At 32.9% G+C, this 20125-nt stretch overlaps 1 protein-coding gene across 3 annotated transcripts in view; it reads right to left on the minus strand.

Moving 5' to 3' along the window:
* Positions 1 to 20125, minus strand: part of MAP3K1 (mitogen-activated protein kinase kinase kinase 1) — a 95480-nt gene that overhangs the window by 20999 nt on the left and 54356 nt on the right. For all 3 annotated transcript variants that reach the window (XM_074202404.1, XM_074202405.1, XM_074202403.1), the window contains exons 2-6: positions 6909 to 7059; positions 3909 to 4112; positions 1983 to 2183; positions 1347 to 1463; positions 831 to 979 (exon numbers count right to left, since the gene is read on the minus strand). In XM_074202404.1, coding sequence (XP_074058505.1) covers positions 831 to 979; positions 1347 to 1463; positions 1983 to 2183; positions 3909 to 4112; positions 6909 to 7059 — 822 coding nt within the window. The remainder of the gene's footprint in view (positions 1 to 830; positions 980 to 1346; positions 1464 to 1982; positions 2184 to 3908; positions 4113 to 6908; positions 7060 to 20125) is intronic.

The raw sequence follows: 20125 nt of genomic DNA on the forward strand, positions 1-20125 counted from the left end.
GTTGTTTCCCCACAATAAAAAAGAAAAAGTTCTTTGAGGACAGAGAATGCATACTTGGCATAAATGCTTATCTGATGAATGCTCAGCATGATCTTGGGGAATTCACAAACTTTTTCAAAGAAAATGGGGATGGGGGTCCAGGGATTGCAAATGTGGATGGGGGAAAAATTCACATTTTTATTTCAATTTCGTTGGCTTATTTTATAATCCTATGTATTTTATTCATTTAAACAAAATATTTTTCTATAGAAAAATGCAAAAAAAGATGAAGATAATTAAGCACTTATCTATCAAATGGGGCTATCTTTCCTACCTACTTTAAGAAACTGCTAGGAGGCTCAAATGACACAAGGTATGTGAAAAATGATAATGTCTATCTTTATATATAACCTTATGCCTCATAATGAAGTAAAGCATGTGAGAGCATTTAGAAACTTTGAAATGTTACAGAGAGTGCCGTTACAAAGTGATGACATTTATTTTGCCATTTTCCAACATTATGGTCTAAAGGGAAATTTTCCAAATTTAAATAATATAATTGCTAATACAATTTTATTCTTGACTTTAATAATTTTCTTTTTTTTGGGGGGGGGGTTGGTTTTTGCAAGGCAAACGGGGTTAAGTGGCCACACAGCTAGGTAATTATTAAGTGTCTGAGACCGGACTTGAACCCAGGTACTCCTGACTCCAGGGCCGGTGCTCTATCCACTTACGCCACCTAGCCGCCCCTGACTTTAATAATTTTCAAGTAAATCAACAACTGAAATACATACCCTTAAAATCAGAACGTAACCAGAGAATAAAGCTTTAATTCCTTAAAAAGTACTGACCTGTTTTCTGAACTAGATGTAGAAGTATTAGATGATGACAATGTATGAGAGTTTGACATGCGTGATACAAACTTCTGGATGGTGCTACGAGATGGAGCTTTGATCCTTGAGCTACGCCTACTGTGATATTTCTGGAACAAACTCTCAACCTAACATTGGAAAAAGACAGTAACAATGATATTCATGCTATAATCTTATACACAAAGGAGCTGATTCTATGTCTCAAAACTGATAATCCTCATTTTCCTTTAAATGATCGATAAATTGATGCACAAGATTAAGAAATATGGGATTGTAGATAAATATATATTCATTTACCTTTAAAAATAAATATTAATTGTTAAGGTGAAGAGCAAAACATTAAATGGCTTATAAAAATGTAATACAATACAATGATCTAACTCATAACTAAAAGAAATGTACTTTTGCATTTTTAAAATGATTATGAATTACTTCAAAATCAGTCTTCAAAAAAAAATAATGCTAACAATCAAGAATGCAAACATTTAAAAATACCTCAAAATTTTTCAAAGTTTTTCTCCATAACATTGGATCTGAGGGTTCTAGTTGAAATACTCGGAGCATAACAAACAACAGATGGATACAAAATGTTCCACGCCCACAGCTGCAAGTCTAAATAGTAAGAAAAATACACAGGTAAGTTTGTGGTTTTATGGGAATTTCAAATGTAGCTTTGAAAATGTTGCCTTACTAACTACAAATATTTTAGTTCTTATATTTTCAAATTTATCATACTAATGTTTTATTTATTTTGAAATTACAGGCATTCATGTGATTGTGAATTCTAAGCACGCTCACTACAAATATTAAGACAAGAAAAAGTTACCAACAAATTTAGTTTAGTAAATATGTAAACAAAAATTTTTTATAAAAACTTTCCAGGTAATCCTTCTTCCTAACATTTACTTTAAGGAATTATTTATTTAGCGAGACATATTTTGAAATGAACTTAAGTTATTGCAGGGAATGATTTCATTTTAAGAAGGTTAAAACTTTATACTACTATCTCATATGAAAAAATTTAGCATTCTCATTTTGTTTTTAACTTCCCAGTGTACAGTTGAGTAACTTGGACATAATATATTAACAAATATCTGTTGACTGAATTAATGAGATGAAAGTTTTTCCTACCTGAGGTCCGATAAACACCCTGTATTTATTGTCTGGGCTGTCTCCTCCGATTAAGAAAGAGTTTGGTCCTATCTGCTGTAGTAAATATAACCTGGCTCTCATAACTTTGTTGACTCTGCGATTTGTTTCTTCTGGGCTATATGGGGAGAAGCCATCTGGGGATGGAGCTCTTCGGGGTGGTGTGATTCTCCCACTCTGAAACTTCAGAACATTGATTTCTATTAAAAACAGCTTCTCAATTTTCAAGAAAGAAGCTTTGAGAAGAGGTTATAAATAGTAGCATTCCATATCTACTCTCAAATTAGTAGACAGTAAACGTTAAAAAAAAAAAAGATAATTTAAGAATTAATCCAAAGCTAAGTAGAAATACATACAAAAATGCATTTTTGTCTGAAATATTGAAACATCAGGAAAATCGAATTTTATACCCAGTTTGGAAAACTGATGATCAAGTCATTAACGCCTTTAGTAGTAGAACAGTCATATCATCGGTACATTAAGTTACTTTGTTAAAAAAACAGTTACTTTGCCAAACCAAAAAACACCTAAGAAAAAGACTTTCTGAAAAATATATAAATTAAAGTTAAAATAGTAAAAGGTGTGTGTCTATGAGAGAAGGAAGGAAGAGGAAGAAATCAAAAGAAGAAGAAGGAAAAAGAAGAATGGTGAGGGAAAGGAGAAAAGGGAAGGGCGATACAGGCCAGGAAGTAAAGAATTGGCCTTAAGGGCAAGTGAATGGTACAGAGGAAAGGATCTGAGTTCAAATTTGACCTCAGACACTGAATATTCACTTAGCTGTGTGACCTTGGGCAAGTCACTTAATACCATAGCCTTGCAAAAAACAAAAAATAGAAAATAAAAAACAAACAAAAAAAAGCAATTGGTCTCAGATTCAGGAACCCATGGTCCAATTTCAGCTCTGAGACATGCTGACTATTTGACACCAGACAATTTAACTCTCAAGACTTTGAGACACTAAATTTCAGGGCAAATGGTGACCTATTTGATAAGAGTTCCTCATTGAGAATTCCCTATACAAAGTTTTATAAGCTATATCTTCAGAGCAGCTCTTCTGGAAATAGAGTTAGCTTAACATTTTGATATATTCCACTAAGTTCCATAGAACTTCCTTACATAGGCAATAAACAATCAATAATCCAATGAAAAAACCTACTTTTGAGTTTATCTATCCATTTTTAAGGGCTATATTATAAACATTCAAAACAAGGTTTACATAGTTGGAAGCAATGACTTGACTTTCATGTAAAATTCTCAATTTATGCAGTTCCTCAACACTACTCACCCAAAATTACCAAAAAAAAAAAAATCAACCAAAAGAAAACCCCCAACCTACTTACTACTCTCAGAACTCATTTATGACCTTCAATATTCTTAGCATGTGATATAACAATAGTAAAAAATATTCACTTAAACATTTACTAAAAAAAAAATCTCATTTAACTAATTATATACTTACTTCTGGAGAAAGTAGTGGAGAGTAAGGATAGAACTGACTGAAACTTTAGGTTCACTGAGGTCTAATTTGATAAAAACTATATCATCTTTATAAATGACAATACATAGTGCTAGATGATATAAGCTCTATGTATTGCTTAGTGCTAGGATCAATTTTGTACACAATCATCCATATTCAGGCTTTTTTCACTCTCTGTTCCTCTCATGATTATAAACATCATCATCATCATTTTATCTTATTTGACCCTTCTTTATAATCTTATTATTTCTGATAATGACATACTTAATACAACTCAGTCCAAGAGGAATTTTTAGTTAAAGTAACTTTCAATATGTAATTTTCTTCTCAAATATACATTTTAATTATGCTTTTATAAAGATTATTTTCAGATGGATTCTTTAACAACTAAACATTCAAGCAAAATAATATTCAGTGAAATGTTTACTTACAGGCACTGGAGACACTCTTTTTCTTCTTACTCCAGGAGATTCTGATTTAACAGTACGATTTGAAGATGAAGAGCTGCTAGGAGAAGGACTTCTCCTTCCTTTTGGAGTAGGAGAAGAAGTATTGGTATGCCCTTCAGTTTGAGATTCTGGTGTTAATTTGTTGATTTCAGAGCCATCTCCTTTTACAGGGATTGGTTTTACCACCTAGATAGAAAATATTGGATACATTTTCATTATTTAGGAAAATGAAAAGGAATAAATGGAAACTGAAAAAAGTCAAACATGGACGATAAAGGTTTAACAATAAAATTCTATATAAATGGGAATTTTTTATTGTATTTAAATAAGCTTCAATATCAGGGATTATAAAAACTTACCCTACCAAAATCATAGGAAAAAGTCTAATTTTTTAATGTTTTCTTGCAGTTAGATATTATGCTAGATCTTCTATTGCTTATCTTGAGTTAAATATCCTATCCTCTTATAAAGATTAAAATATGTACAAAAATATTAAGCAATTAGTACTGACAATTTTGCCCAGATTAATCTGTTCAACTTTATTCCAAGCTTTTTGGGAGATAGACTATGTTTTTATTTATTTTGTTCCTCTAGCCTTAGCATATAATACTGATAAATGCTCAAGAAATACTGAATTAATATAAAGTCAAGACCAGTTAAGAGGGGTATTATAAAAACCAAGAGTCTGCTTCCATCACAAAGCATTTTCCTTCTCACTTTTGTCATTTAGCATGGGGGGGTGCCTTCATAACCATCCAGTGAACTCTAAACTGGCTATAATAGATCTCTCTTCAGACTGATAGCAAGCATTAACATACTTTGGGTATAGTGGTTCAAGTAGTGACAAATATGTCCAATTGTCTTGTTATTTATGTCATTTTGTGTCAGAGACCCCAGGTTAAGAATTCTTGACTTAAATGATTTAAACAGATGTCATTTATCAGAGATATTGTAGGAGATTGAAAGTCCTTTAAAACTCAGTGTTTCTTGGTATAACTTATAGCCCCAGGACCATAGGATTTGATTAAGACAATAAGAACTTGGTTAATGCCCACTGCGTGCCTGGCAATGTACTAAGCATTGGAAGGGATCTTGGGGATCAATTTTGTTTATGTTGATTATAACTATTGATATTGGCCATATGTTTGCTAGGACTCCCCCAAAGTCCCTGGTCTACACTTCAAGAACTGCTTATCTATTACAATGCCCTCATTTTACAGAGAAGACAAATGACACCCAAAGATGTGACATGATTTGTCCAAGAACACAAAATCAGGAGCAGAGCTGGCATTTCAAGGTCCTAGGATTTAATATCCAATTCTCTTTCCTGATTAAATCAAGATGCATGATAGCTAAACTGACCAAAAGAAAAAGAAAATTAATTTAATAGGTTGGTTTTCATCAATCATTGCTTTCTTTCTTCTATTTTTTTATTCCTTGGATTAAACCTATGATTTCATTAGAAAGGGGTCTCTCTGGGTAAAGAATTCCTCTAACAATACAAATTAATATCTGATTTACAATTAATTTACAATCAGGCTTAGTTGACAGTGTTCAATACATGCTAAATCCATGTTTTCCAATTCTGAGGTCAATTTTTTATTCAATATGTTATGCTGTCACTGCTCTCATTTCTAAATGCTCTTTACAAACTAGGATTTTAAAAATTATGACTATGTTGAAATCTTCAAACAATATTCTTTAAGTGAGGTAAATTACTCTGCACATTTATTTCAGTCTTTTTTTACATGGATGGAAAAAGTTGCATATTATTGGGGGGAAGGAAGGGAAGGAAGGATAGCAAGAGAATTAACATGGATTTCTTAGTGTAATCAAGACAGACATTGAAAAAACTAATTTTTTAAGCACTCAGAATTTGAGTATTATGAAATCAATTGACAGCCTATTCACCTGGGGCATTTAAGCTGGGAACTTGTTTTAAAACAGATTTTTGTAACTATATTTCAATATAATTGGCTTCATTCATAATACTATGAATTTTATTTCTGCAATTAAAAACTTTACTCTGAAAAGGAGGTTGCTGTGCTTCAGACTGTCAAAGAGGGCTGTGACCAAAAAGAAAAAAAAAAAGAAAGGTTGAGTTCCTGACCTGTAGCCAGAATGTGCTTGCACTGCCTATTATTTAATTTTCAGTGTGCTCATTTACATCTCAGAAATTGCAAGTGTTACAAATGTGGGTTTGCTTTTTGTTGATTGTTTAGCTTCAGTAAAGTGATGGGGAAAAATGTTGATAGTGTAGATTAAATTTACTGAGCATACTTTTTTTGTGATGGTTGTGGCGGTATGGTACTAGCTGTTAAACTTTTATCAGCATGCCACTGGCCATATCACCTAGCTACATTTCTAAAAGATTAATGAGGTAACTATCATTTAAATATTATAAGTCTGAACATAAAACAGATGAATTTCAACACATCCCTGTTTATTTTGAAATTTTAAAAAAATGAAAACCTGAAAAACATATATAAAATTTTGCTTTCCTTTCATTAGTAAACAGTATTTACATAATTTTAAAGACCACCAATTATGGCTAAAAATAGACTATTTTTACATCTTTTCTATTCAGCAAACATTTGTTAAGTCACATCATTAAGCTGTTTCTCAAGAACCTATAGTTCATTTTAATCTCAGCAACAACTACATGGATATTTCTGGAAATTAAAATTAAGGAGCTATATTTTGAAAAAAAATACAAAATAATTTCATGTATTAAGAAAAGAAATAAATTCTAATAATAAAAAAGTTTTTTCAAATGTTGACATTAGAGGGCAGTGTTGTTTCTAATTTAAAGCCAGAAAGCTATTATTTGATTAACAATCAGGAAACCATTTGTTTAAATTTCCTAATTAATTGCTTTATTTTTTTATACAAATTATTACAGATCTAACGACAATAAAGGGGAAAACAGCCAATAAGGTTGCTTAATTTTCCAATTGCACACAGATAGACTGTTCTTCTTACCACAGGGCCTCTCCTACTCCTCCTTTCTAGCCATTCATGTTTCCAGGCTGGCATACATGTGGCTTTGAGTTTTTCCCTGATCATTCGTTCTTCTGGGCGGTCATCCATTTTCTGCAATCCCTTGAGAGTTTCTTTATTCTCCATATCTCGACTAAAATAGAAAAAAACAATAATACATTTTATTTTTGATGATACTTCACAGGCATAAAATATATGTCTTGACTTTCCAGCTGTTCAGAGCTATGAAGCAGAAAATCTTGAAAACTGTTACTATTTAAATAGATTTTGTGCTCACACTGGAATGGTAAAACAAGTGCTTATATAGGCACCATAGCTAGGCTCTAAAGTTACAAAGGCCCTTGCTCTCCAGGAACTGGAGAGGTAACTTTAGAGTGAAGAGGAGATACTAGCAGTGGGAAAAATGGTCAAGGTCTCCTGTCTGTAGACTAAGCTAAGATGTGAGTGAGCGGAATCTCAAATGAAAAAGACAGAAAGTGAAAACACACACACACACACACACACACACACACACACACACATAGCACTATGTATTGCCATTTATAAATATAATATAGTCTCTCTTTATCAAGTTAGACCTCAATGAACCTAAAGGTTCTTTTTCAAATCTAAATCTTATTAACCTACATAGAAGAAACTACGAAGCTCAAAAGATGAAAATGTCATTTCTCAAATGATTTGCCATCAAATGAGTTACGATCACAATGATAATAGCTGACATTTAAATGACACTGGAAATATATTATTTCATATAATCATCATAGCCCCAACAAGATTGTATGTATCATTGCCTTATTTTACATAAGAGAAAACTACTCCATAGAGACTGTTATTTGTTCATGGTCCCACAGTTAATGAATATAAATATCTCTATATGTCCAATGCTCACTAAGTACAATTACTTCAAACCACTTATCTAATTACAGGAAGTTCTATTTAAGTTAAGCAGAAACATTTATTTCTTTCAACTGAGTGGTAGAGAGGCAATGTGGTAGAGTAGAAAGAACATGAGACTTTAAGTCAGGAGAGCTGCACATTTATCAGTTAGGTTTGTACAAAACATATCACAACCTCTTTGAGGCTTAAGTCTCTTCCTCTAAAATGCCTCATGTGGTTGCTGTGAAAAATCAGTTTAAAAGCTGAGTGGGACAGCTAGGTGGCACAGTGCATAGAGCACCAGCCCTGGAGTCAGGAGTACCTGAGTTCAAATCCGGCCTCAGACACTTAATAATTACCTAGCCGTGTGGCCTTGGGCAAGCCACTTAACTCCATTGCCTTGAAAAAAACCCCCTAAAAAAAAAGTCATTCTCTTTGCTAGTATATACAGCAATTTTCCTATTCTATTTAGTATTCTTTAAAGTTACTATAGTATCAAGATAAACTATCCACAGCATGAAACAGATTTTTGAGGAAATCTTACTTTATTTTAATGTCATATTTAGTTCATAAGCATTATGAACTTGTCTATATGTAGGAGAACAACATAAATGCTAATTACTTGAAAAAGCATTTGTAAAAGTCTAAATTACTGTAGAAAAAACAACAGGTCAGTTTGTAAGAGAGAACTGAAATACTAAGCAAGTATCAGCAATTGCAATTCTTTTTTTTTTTTTAAAGATTTTTCAAGGTAATGGGTTGCCTGCCCAAGGCCACACGGCTAGGTAATTACTAATTGTCTGAGGTGAGATTTGAACCCAGGTACTCCTGATTCTAAGGCCGGTGCTCTATTTACTGTGCCATCTAGCCGCCCAATCATAACTCTTTATGGAAAATGATGTCTCCCTAAAAAAAAAAAAAAATTAAATATCCTACAAGATTGTTACAACTGATCACAACTTCCACTAAGAAGGAAGCATAATCTTTTAGGATTTTCTTCCAGTCCTAAATCCCTATGATTTTAATCAAGACAATCTACTTTCATAAAACTTTGATGTTTATCAAGTTTAAACAGCACTGAAAAGAAAACTAATGCTAAATCCTTATGAACTATTGCTACACAAAATCAGTAGAATCAAATCATAGTACTTTTAAGTTCTCTGGAATTTCTAGGTGGGCTTTAAATTCTATTATAACTTACATGAAGAGTCTACACAAGTATTTCTCAATAGTATTTACTTGGCAGGCCAGCAAAAAAGGCTGTATAAGGGAGAAGAAAAGTCCAATGATGTAAATACTTTCTCCCCTAGTGTATTAAATGAAATGTCAAACTTGTAGAATACAGGCTTAATTTACTATCTTGTCTCAAAATTTGTGGTTTTCTTTATCATCTGAATATTTCATAATATAATACCAATATTTGCAACACTAAATGTCATTGATGAATGAAAGTTTATAACAGTGGTTCTTAATTTGGGGTCCAAGGAACCCCCCAAATAAAGGCTGTGTGGATAAAACTTGGATGGAAAAAGTTACATTTTTTTAGTCAATAACCTCTAATAGAAATGTATGAATGTAGGGATTTAAAAAAAAACACATTACAGCTGTTGTATCTCAAAAAATCCTGTCTCCCTACATCAAAATTACTGGAATTATTAGACCTAAGATAGTATGTGATCACCCTTCCTATCCATAGCTTTTATTTCAATATAATTAGATTCCTTTGTAATTCTATGAATTTTACTCTAAGCATTTAAAAATCTGGGTCTACAGACTTCATCAGATTGTCAAGGGATCCATGACTCCCATCTGTAGGATTTGAATAAATGGCATGGATATGATATGTGTGATGAAGTTGTATAACTGATGACAAAGGATACACAAATAAGCAGAAAAAACTGGATTCTGGACAATTCCTGGTGTGTTAATTCTTTTTAACAGTGATAGGATGGATAGAACTCCAACTCCAAGAAATCAGGGGCCTGATTCTAGAGATCCTATTTATCTATTTAATTCAACAAGCATCTACTAAACACCTTCTATATGTAATAAAAAAACAAGAAAAAAGTTTAGGATGAATAGGAGGGTACATAAATACATGAGAGTGTGTGTGTGTCTATATTTATATATATCTTCATAGATTATATAGATATTTAAATGTAATAAGAAAAAAGAGAGAACATAATAACCAAAAGCTTTAGGAAAGGATTCCCCTAGAAGATAGCATAACTGCTGAGCCTGGAATGAAGCCAGGGATTATACTTTACAGAGGAATGTGTCAGAATACTGAGATAAAGTAGAGTAATTTCTACTAGTAGTCATTCTTTGAGTATTGAAAAGGACCATCACTGCTTTAGAAACTATGGCTAGAGGGAAAGCAGGGGGGAAAAGATAATACCTTACAATTTACATAGCATTCTAAACTCAGCAAAACTCTTTCACAAAGTTTGTTTCTTTTTATCCTACAAATCACTCTCAGGTAGGTGAGGTATATATTAATTCAAGAGCATTAAAATGAATAAATTTAGTAAAAAAATACTTCAAAATATCTGTAATTCCTTCTAGTCAGTGCTTTTAACAACATATATTTAATTAAAACCAAAACTTCACATATTGTCAAGTGTTGCCTATGAAAAGAGATCTGAATCTAAGAATAAAGACAGCTAGGTTTTAGTTTGATCCAATCTTGCAACAAATTATTAAAGTACTCAACTATCTGGTCTTAGTTCCTCATCAATCAAACTCAAAGTTTGCACTATATGGACTTTGGGTTTCTTGTGGATTTCTACAATTTTTAATAATCAAAAATGATTAAATTTCTAGACAATTTTTCACATACTTGACATGTTTTTAGTTGTGTTTGGGTTCAGTTGTGTTTACCTCTTGAGACCCCATTGGGCTTTTCTTGGCAAAGGTACTGGAGTGGTTTGTTACTTCCTTCTCCAGCTCATTTGACAGGTGAGAAAAGAGAAGCAAACAGGATTTAGTGCCTTGCTCAGCTCACAGATGTCTGAGGCTAGATTTGAACTTGGGAAGATGCTGACTGGAGGCCCCAGGCTCTATCCACTCTGTCACCCAGCTGTCCATTGATACTAAAACAGTACAATTTTTGTAAATACATAAAAAAATTCTACTTTTTTTTCATCTTTCCTACTTGCCACAGAATAACACATACTGCACAAGGTTGAATAATTACCATATCTCTCTTTAAGTGAGACACAAACCAAATCATGAAAACAGAATTGAATATTAGGACAAAATATTATTTCAGAAACTTTAATTTAAACTAAGTAACTTAGGAAAGCTTGATTTAATTTTTTATCTTATTTTGTTGTGAGTTTAGCAACTAAGAGCTGTAATTGAATTAAATGAGAGATAGAGCACCTCAAATTCATAAAGTACTTGGAATAAATTTTTTTGGCCATATGAAAGCTAGCTGCATTTACCAAAAATTAGACAAATGAATTACTCTAAAAAAAATGGAACAGTTAGGGGGTGAACCGGCCCTGGTGTCAGAAGGACCTGAGTTCAAATCAAGTCTCAGATTTACTTAGCTATATGACTGTAGGCAAGTCAAATAACCCCACTGCTTTGCAAAACAAGCAAACAAAAAAACAAAATCCTAAATCAAAAGTCTACACATGGGGGCAGCTAGGTGGCATAGTGGATAAAGCACCAGCCCTGGAGTCAGGAGTACCTGGGTTCAAACCCGGTGTCAGACACTTAATAATTACCTAGCTGTGTGGCCTTGGACAAGCCACTTAACCCCGTTTGCCTTGCAAAAACCTAAAAAAAAAAAGCCTACACATGATTATTTTTAGAAAAGTCAAACAATTTCAGTTAAGCATGAAATTTTTAAAATCCCATGCAATTAAAAAGGCTTCTTTCCATAGACTGATTAACATTAGAAACTATAAAAACTGTGTTATGCAGGTAATTTGGTTTTACCTTTTTGCTATTCCTATTGTCCTATTTAGAATGGAAAAATGAATTTTTGTGTTTTATTTTTAAATGCTTTTTTTTCAATTCATAAATAATCTAAAAGAAGAAAACACTGGTAAAGTGTCAAAATTATTAAAAACTGAATCAATACTTCTGACATGTCTAGTAGACTTAGGTGTTTAAGTTCTCTATTTCCACAACTTCATATGCAAATGTGTTTTAGAAGGGTTCCCCTTTAAACACATATGGAAGAATGTCAAAATACGAACTATTTTTTTTCACCTTAGGAATTTACCTAGACACATAACAGAATTGAGAATGAGAAACTAATCTAGAGATGATATAATGTCTATAATAACTTCCAGTGCATGAATATATATTTCTAATATTATAAAAGGCTATTATGATCAAGGAAGGGAGGAAGGGAGATGTTCTCCATTAAATATTTTTGATAATAGATATATATTATATGTAGATCAGCAATTAAACTACCCTGATCTGGTGGATCTGAATAAAGTGACCTCAATCATAGGAACACTGTATTCACTAAGATAAAATCCTCTGAAAGGGAAAAATTTAGGTATGTACAAAAATAACTACAAACAACCAAATCAAAATATATTTACTAATGAAATTTCATTAAATATGACTTATCACTGCTTTTTTATTTTCATTAAGCAAGAAAGGCTAAGATTAAAGTTACTTCAATAGGAAAACAAAAATAATTTTCATCTCAATTTTAAAAGTAATTTCAAGAATTTTTATATTTATAGCTTCCCAACTAATTTCCCTTGATATATTACATTTTCTTTTACTTCTAATATAACTTAGATTCTGATAGGCTTTCATTCTGAAATAATTTAACATGTATGCAGTTTTTTAAAAAGTGGTTATATTACAGAATTCATCTAAAGTAATCAAAAATCAAGAATATCAAGGTAACCGACGCGGGGGGAGAGAATGGGGGCTGAAATACTGAATCTCAATCTATACTATTAAGTTGTAATCATAAACAACTTTGTACTGAATAAGAAAGTTAAAGTTTAGTTGGTAGAACAACTTGTGTACATAACATAGGAACAGGTAAGCAAAGTAATCTAATAAAAAAGCTACTGGGACAAGAATTCAACAAAAAACACTAGTCTGACAGAAACAAATGGACCACTATCTCACACTGTACATAACAAGATAAGTACCCAAATGAATACATTATCAGTTGGATTTAGGGATGGAGAAGAGTTCATGACCAAACAGCTAAGAAAGACAGGGTCCCAAGAAGTAAAATTGAAGATTTTGATTACATAAAGTTTTTGCAAAGATAAAAGCCAGTACAGCTAAAAATTAGAAGAGTAGGAAAATTGACAAAACAATCTTTGCAGCATATTTATCTAATAAAGGATTCATTTCTAAGACATACAGGTAAATGAGACTATAAAGTCATATTCTTCAATTGATAACTAATCAAAGACTATAAAATTTTCAGAAGAAATTCAAGCTATCAAAAAAATATAAAAAATGCTTTAAATATACTAATTAGAAAACCACAATTGTCTCTTCCTCAAACAAGACATTCAATTTCCCAATTCTGAACATTTTCACTAGCCATCCTCCAGGCCTGCAATTCTTTTCCTCCCTATTCTCCACTTCTTGGCTTCTTTTAAGTTCCCTGTCTCTGTCCTTAAAAGAATGAAGAGCTAGTTGGGAAATTTTCATGTTATTTTTAAAGGCTTCTCGCTGGTCCCTTCTCCTCACTATATTTCCAACTTTAGAGAGCTGTTTGGGGCATTGGAAGGTGAAATAACTTCTTTTGGGTAAGTTATTAGCATGTGTCACAGAGGCAGGACTAGAATTCAGATTTTAATGACTTCAAAAGCCATGCTTCTATCAAATATGGTTGAGGACACACTATATCTCATCAAAATGTTTGGTTTAAATCTTAGCAAAACAACAATACAGGGACTAACCCCAAACCACACATGATTAATCAGTAAATAATAGAATAAGGGTCAAGAATGAGTTCAATAATATTTTCCTTTCTTTTTTATTGTGCTTTTTTTTTGGAGGTGGGGCAATGGAGTTATTTGACTTGTCCAAAGTCACACATCTTGTAAGGATCAAGTGTCTGAGACTGAATTTGAACTCAGGTCCTTCTGACTCCAGAGCCAATGTGCTATCCACTGTGTCATCTAGCTGCCCTAATGCTTTCCTAATTCTGATTCCAGGTCCTAATGTTTCCTAATTACAAATTACAGAAGGTAGTGCTTGGCATTCAAGTCCTTCCTAAGCAGCCCCTCCTCCCTTTCCAGGCTTCTTACTTTCCCTTCTCTGGGCCAGCTCACTCTCTGCCTTCTACCCCTGCCCACTCACTGGTCTTCCTCAAATCCTGCCTTCAACTGGAAGCCTTCCCAAGCCCTGTAAACCTCAGGGTCTTTCCTGGGTTCATTCTTTTCTATTGAACCCTAGTGAAGCTTGCCTTGTCCATATTTGCTTGCATAATGTTGCCTACATTAGACTGTAAGTTCCACCAGGGCAGCAATTCATTGTCTTTTGCCTCGTTTGTTTCTCCAAGGCTTAGCACAGGACAAGATACATAGTAGGTGCTATATAAATAATAATAATAATAATAATTATTATTATTATTATTATTAGTTACTGGCATTTCAGGATACTCTTTTGAGTGACCTAAAAAAAATTAAAATAGTGAATACAACAGAAAACTTCATAGAAGCTTTTTCACAAGTTACTGGTCAAATTCATATACTATTAACTCCATTAAATCCAATTCAGTAGGCATTAAAAAATTCTTGGTTACTTTGTAGTCACTTTCTTGAACACTTTATAATGCAGTATTTTCCTCTTTATTTAAAAAATTATGAGCTTAAAAACATTTCCATATACAAAGAACTGAGCACAAGGTGCTCTACACGATGCTCTGGATACAAGGTAATGGACCAGTTTGTCTTAAAAGGTAAATTAGAGCCACACTGAAAGATTTTCAATGCCAAGCTGAAGAGTTTTTATTTTATCTTAAAGGGATCCTGAAGGATATTAACTAGGGGACTAATGTAATCCGATCTGTGTATGGCAGAGCACTGCACATAGCTGGATGGGTCACTCATTGCCACAGACTGACAATGAGCTGGGGGGCTAGGGACTAAGAAATGGAAATTAAGCTTTGACACTTGGGCAATCAGTTCTTATAAAACCAAACTTCAAACTTCATCTTTAACACCAATATTTGCCTAGTTATATTATATGATTATGAGTCATGAATGGCAATCTCAAATTCTAAACAAGTCACCTAAAAATGAATACATGGCAAGGGTAAGCAAGATGCATTTATATTTCCAGTGAAAAGATGAGCAGGACCAAAAAAAGGAAGGCAGAACAAAAAATAAAACCGATTACTATTTCTGAAGACAAAATGGATTTTGGAGATAAATATTATAACATGCTTACTAGTAGAAAATAGATCCTAAATGTGTTGTTGACTGGAATCTTATCCAGTAATGATAGAGCCATAGACAATATAATGCCAAGGTATGAGCTTGACTTTAAGAATTGAAGTTGGAGTAAAAATTTTCAAGGAAGTTCTCTGATGAAAGTTGCTGCAGAATCTACAGAAAAGTGAGAATGAAAACAACAATAAAATGGCTACAATACTATTAAAGGTAAACAATTTTGAAAAAAATTGATCAATGCAAAAACCAATCATGAAAGATTTTTGACAGAGAAAAGGAAGAGAAAAGAAAAGAGGAAAATTTAAAAGATACACAGAAGACAGAAGGAAGTTTAGAAGAGGCAGAGACAAGAAGGGAAGTGTTTTTACCATATTAGAGTTAACAAATACTTTCAAAAAGTTGGACACGTTATATTTGTAGTTTTAAATTTATTTTTCTCTTCTTTATATGTGAGAATGTAATAAAAAAAATTAGGGAAAATATTAACAGATTCCAACAAGGTGGCTATGCAAAAATACAGACACTAAGAACTGATTTATCAAAAAGGATTAAAAATGGGAAGAATCAAATGTGACATTTAGTAAGGAAATTAAAAATGCTTAAAGATTATATAACAATTTAAGGGGAGGATGGAGGGGAGAAGATAAAGCAGCCAAAGAGAAAAAGGAGTGAAGGTAGGAACAGAAACATTTTTGAAACAGTCAATACCTGAAGCACTTGTAGACAAAAATAGAAAGAGATAAGCAGACCAAAGATAGAACATTTATGTCAGCAGTTCTATAATGACTTGTTTGTTTCCCAAGACCGAGTAACAAATCTGACACTACTGACACAGAAGATGTGATAGCAGAAACTTAGTTTACTGAGCACAAAATGAAAAATGGCAACTAGCAAGAATTGGTTAGTTTTATGGTTATGAAAGTAGAAAGGAGGAAACCAGACTTGTGGTTTCTTCACTACATCAATGGATTAGTCAGCAGAGGAGGGAAAGAGGTGAAGGTGAAGGAAGGTACTCATGGAAAAATGCAAGAAAACAAAGAGCTAATGATGGTTATGGAAAACTAAATATATCCCAGAATATATAAATCCCAGAATATATAAAATTATGGGAGACAGCAAGTAATTGGACAAACTACCAACCATTAGAAATAAATTTGCTATTAAATTGTACTCAAGAAAATTTAGACCAGATTGTAGTCCTCTGAAAATGATATTCAACAAGATTCAATAAAGAGTAATTTATGGAATGATGCAAATTCTCTCAGCATTATAAAAATATATTCTTATATATATCATGTATAATATTCATATTAAAGATCTCAATTTACCAAGAAATACCATTATTAGTCAGGACCCTCAAGTGAGTAATATTCTATCATTCCGAAGGCCATGGGATCTCCCTAATCTAGGAAAAAATTGTAAAGATCTTTTTAAAAAAATAATTACTCAAAATGAAAATCCAACACAAATGTCCTAAGTATATGCCTGGAAATCTACCCTCAGAATATCCAATCTCCCAGTTTGAAGTATTTAGGTAACCAAATTATAAGAGTACAATTTAAACTGTAATCAAAGACAAGGAAACTAGATTATCTCCAAGGAGAAAGATTTCACTTTGGCCAACAACAGAAACCAATGAACTATCTTTACCCTGTTTCTAGAACAATTTTTCTCTCCGACAAATTAGCACCTAGCTCCCAACCAGAATATTTCAATCCCACAGTCAGTGCCTGGGCTGATATTGACTGATAAAAGTTCTCTTCATGAATTCTTTTTCATAGTTCCAGTCAGGGCAGATTATCTTTGTTGATTCTACTATCACTAATTCTGCCCTCAGTCTTATATTATTATTTCATCTTTGTATACTCTGCCCAAGTAAATTTTTCAATTTAAATGATTCCAGCTCAATCAATCTTGGTACATTAACATAACTTAATACTATTATGTTTTAAGAAACAACAAATATCCTGAGTACAGAGAAACATACAAAGATGTAAGATGAAGTGATGAAAATTAAAGTCAGAAGGGAATAAGCTTTTACATAGTGTTTACTATATACGGCAGTATTTCACACCCCCACCTTCATTTGACCCTAATAACAACCTGGGAAGTAGGTGATATTATCCTCATTTTACAGCTGAGCAAACTGAGGCAGTTATTGGTTAAGTCATTGCCTTTTTAACTTGATGGGAGCGGCTTTAAACTCTCTCTCTCTCTCTCACACACACACACACACACACACACACACACACACACGTGCTTTGGCTTTAACACAAGATATATTCCAGCACTAAGTAAATTTGAGAAACATATCCACTCCCTATATGCAACTCTGTATGAAACAAATTGAGTAAAAGAGAAAAATTGATTAATTCCCTAATCTTTAATCAATTTCTGGTAATAAACAACATCTGAATTACTGCTATTAAAAGTCAAGAAACTAGGGGTGGCTAGGTGGTGCAGCAGATAGAGCACCAGCCCTAGAGTCAGGAATACCTGAGTTCAAATCTGGTCTCAGTCACTTAATAATTACCTAGCTGTGTGGTCCTGGGACAGCCACTTAACCCCATTGCCTTGCAAAAAAAAAAAAAAAAGTCAAGAAACTCAATGGCTGGCATGGAGAAGAAAAAGATTACTGTCTTGCTTCCTTTTATCCTGGTGACAAAACAGACCAAATCCAAGAACTCTACCAAGTTTACCTGGGTCTCCTCTAGTCAGAGAGATGAAAGTCTTAAAAGCCAACTTGTTCAATCCTTTCATTTAAAAGAGAAGTAAAGTGAGACCCACAGAACTGAAGTGACTGCCCCAGGGTGCTATAGGAAATTAGGGGCAAAGTCAGAACTTGAATGCAGTTTCTTTGAAGGTAGCAGCACTCCAGACATTACAGTTTGAAAAAAAACCACGGTTAAAAAAACATGAAAAAAATAGGGAGAGCTGGCTCTAGAGGGGCAGAAAGGGTCTTGATTTACATCAGTAAGAAATGCATTTTCTGTGCTATTTACCCTGGGAAAAGCACTTAACCTCTCTGGGGCTCAGTAGCCTTTCAATGGCAAAATGGAGATATTATTTATCTCACAGGGCTATTGTGAGAAAAGTACTTGACTTTATATATTGAAATATATAACAAGCAAGTTATTCTTTTTTCCTTTACTACAAAAAAAATGTTAGTCGTTATACAGGATTTCAGAGTTGTAATTCTACTAGTTGAACCAGGATGCCATATGAGCAGTCTGAATGCAGTATGCTGAATGTTATGGAAATGCCTCTTCAATAGAGCACATAACTTTCTTTAGTTCAATAGCAGCAAAAGGAAGAGACAGAAAAACAGAGACTTGGCTTTGTGTTCTGTATTACAGGATTTATCCCTCATTTAAATTAGTTATCTTAAAACAAATTATGTTAAAAATGTAGTTTAAGGATAGGAGAGATGAAAAGGTTTGGAATTAGGAATATAATATATTCAAATGTAGCTCTTTAAAATTTTTCTCCTTCCAAGTCACAGAGAAAAAATGAAATTTGAAAATATTCAATTCCACTAATCTTAAATTCATCTGCTCTTATGCCCCTAAATTTCCTAAATGTTTTTTTGCATTAATAAAACCAATGTAGCCAAAGAAGGAAAGCAGAAAATTAGAGGAAAATACTTACAGTACATGTAGTTGATAAAGATGCCATTTCTTAAATATATGGGAAACTGATTCAATTTTATAAAATTAAGAGCCATTCCCCAATTAATAAATGTTCAAAGGATATGAACAGGCAGTTTTTTTGATGATGAAATAGCAAAGCTATCAATATTCACATAAAAAATGTTCTAAATCATTTCTTATTAGAGAAATTAAAACAACTCTGAGGTACTACCTTAAACCTATCACTTTGGGTAATATGACAGAAAAGGAAAAGGGCAAATTCTGGAGAAGATACAGAAAAATAGGGGCACTACAAAGTCTCTGGTAGAGTTGTGAAATGGTCCCACTATCTTGGAGACAATTTGGAAATAGACCCACAGGTCTATAGAACTGTACATACCTTTTGACTCAGGATCTCTTTGGAGATAAAAGAAAAGTGGAAAGAAGAGGCTGGAAGGTGGTACAATGGATAGAGCACAGCCTTAGCCTTCGAATCAACCTTCAGAAGCCTAAAGCAAGTCACTTAACCCTGGCTGCTCAGTTCCCTCTCCCCTGCAAAGGAAAATGACCTAGTTGTATAAAAATATTTATAGTAGCTCTTTTTATGGTGGCAAAGAACAGGAAATTGAAGGGATGGCAATTAGTTGGGAAATGGTTAAATAAATTGTCCCATGATTATGATGGAATACTATTGTGCTATGAGAAATGATTAGCAAAGTGATTTTAGGAAAATCTGGTAAGGCTTATATGAACTGCTATAAAGTGAAGTGAGTAAACCAGGAGAACAATCTTTATATTAACAGTAATATTATAAAGATGATCAACTATGAAAGACTTAGCTACTCTGATTAAGACAAAGATTCAAGACAATTTCAAAGGACCCATAATGAAAAATGATATCCACCTCTAAAGAGAGAACTGATGGCACTCAAGTGCAGACTGAAGCATACTTTTTCATTTTATTTATTCTTCTTATTTCTGAGTGGGTGTTTTGAAATATGGTTAATATGGAATTATATTTTGCATGATTTCTCATGGGTGGGAGAAAAGGAGAATTTGGAACTCAAAATTTTTAAAAAAGATTGTTAAAAATAAAAATGCAATTGGGAAATATTTAAAGAAATAAAAATATAATTTACAAAATATTTCTTAAATGCCTCTTCAGATAAGAACACTCTAATACAATTACTAAACTTGTAAGATTTATATATAAAATGAAGCCATAAGGTCACAACTCAACTGAGGAAGAATGCAATTTACAAAAACACACACACTTAGAGACTCCATATAA

The sequence above is a fragment of the Macrotis lagotis genome, chromosome X, assembly GCF_037893015.1.
Source record: "Macrotis lagotis isolate mMagLag1 chromosome X, bilby.v1.9.chrom.fasta, whole genome shotgun sequence".
Classification (NCBI taxonomy): domain Eukaryota; kingdom Metazoa; phylum Chordata; class Mammalia; order Peramelemorphia; family Peramelidae; genus Macrotis; species Macrotis lagotis.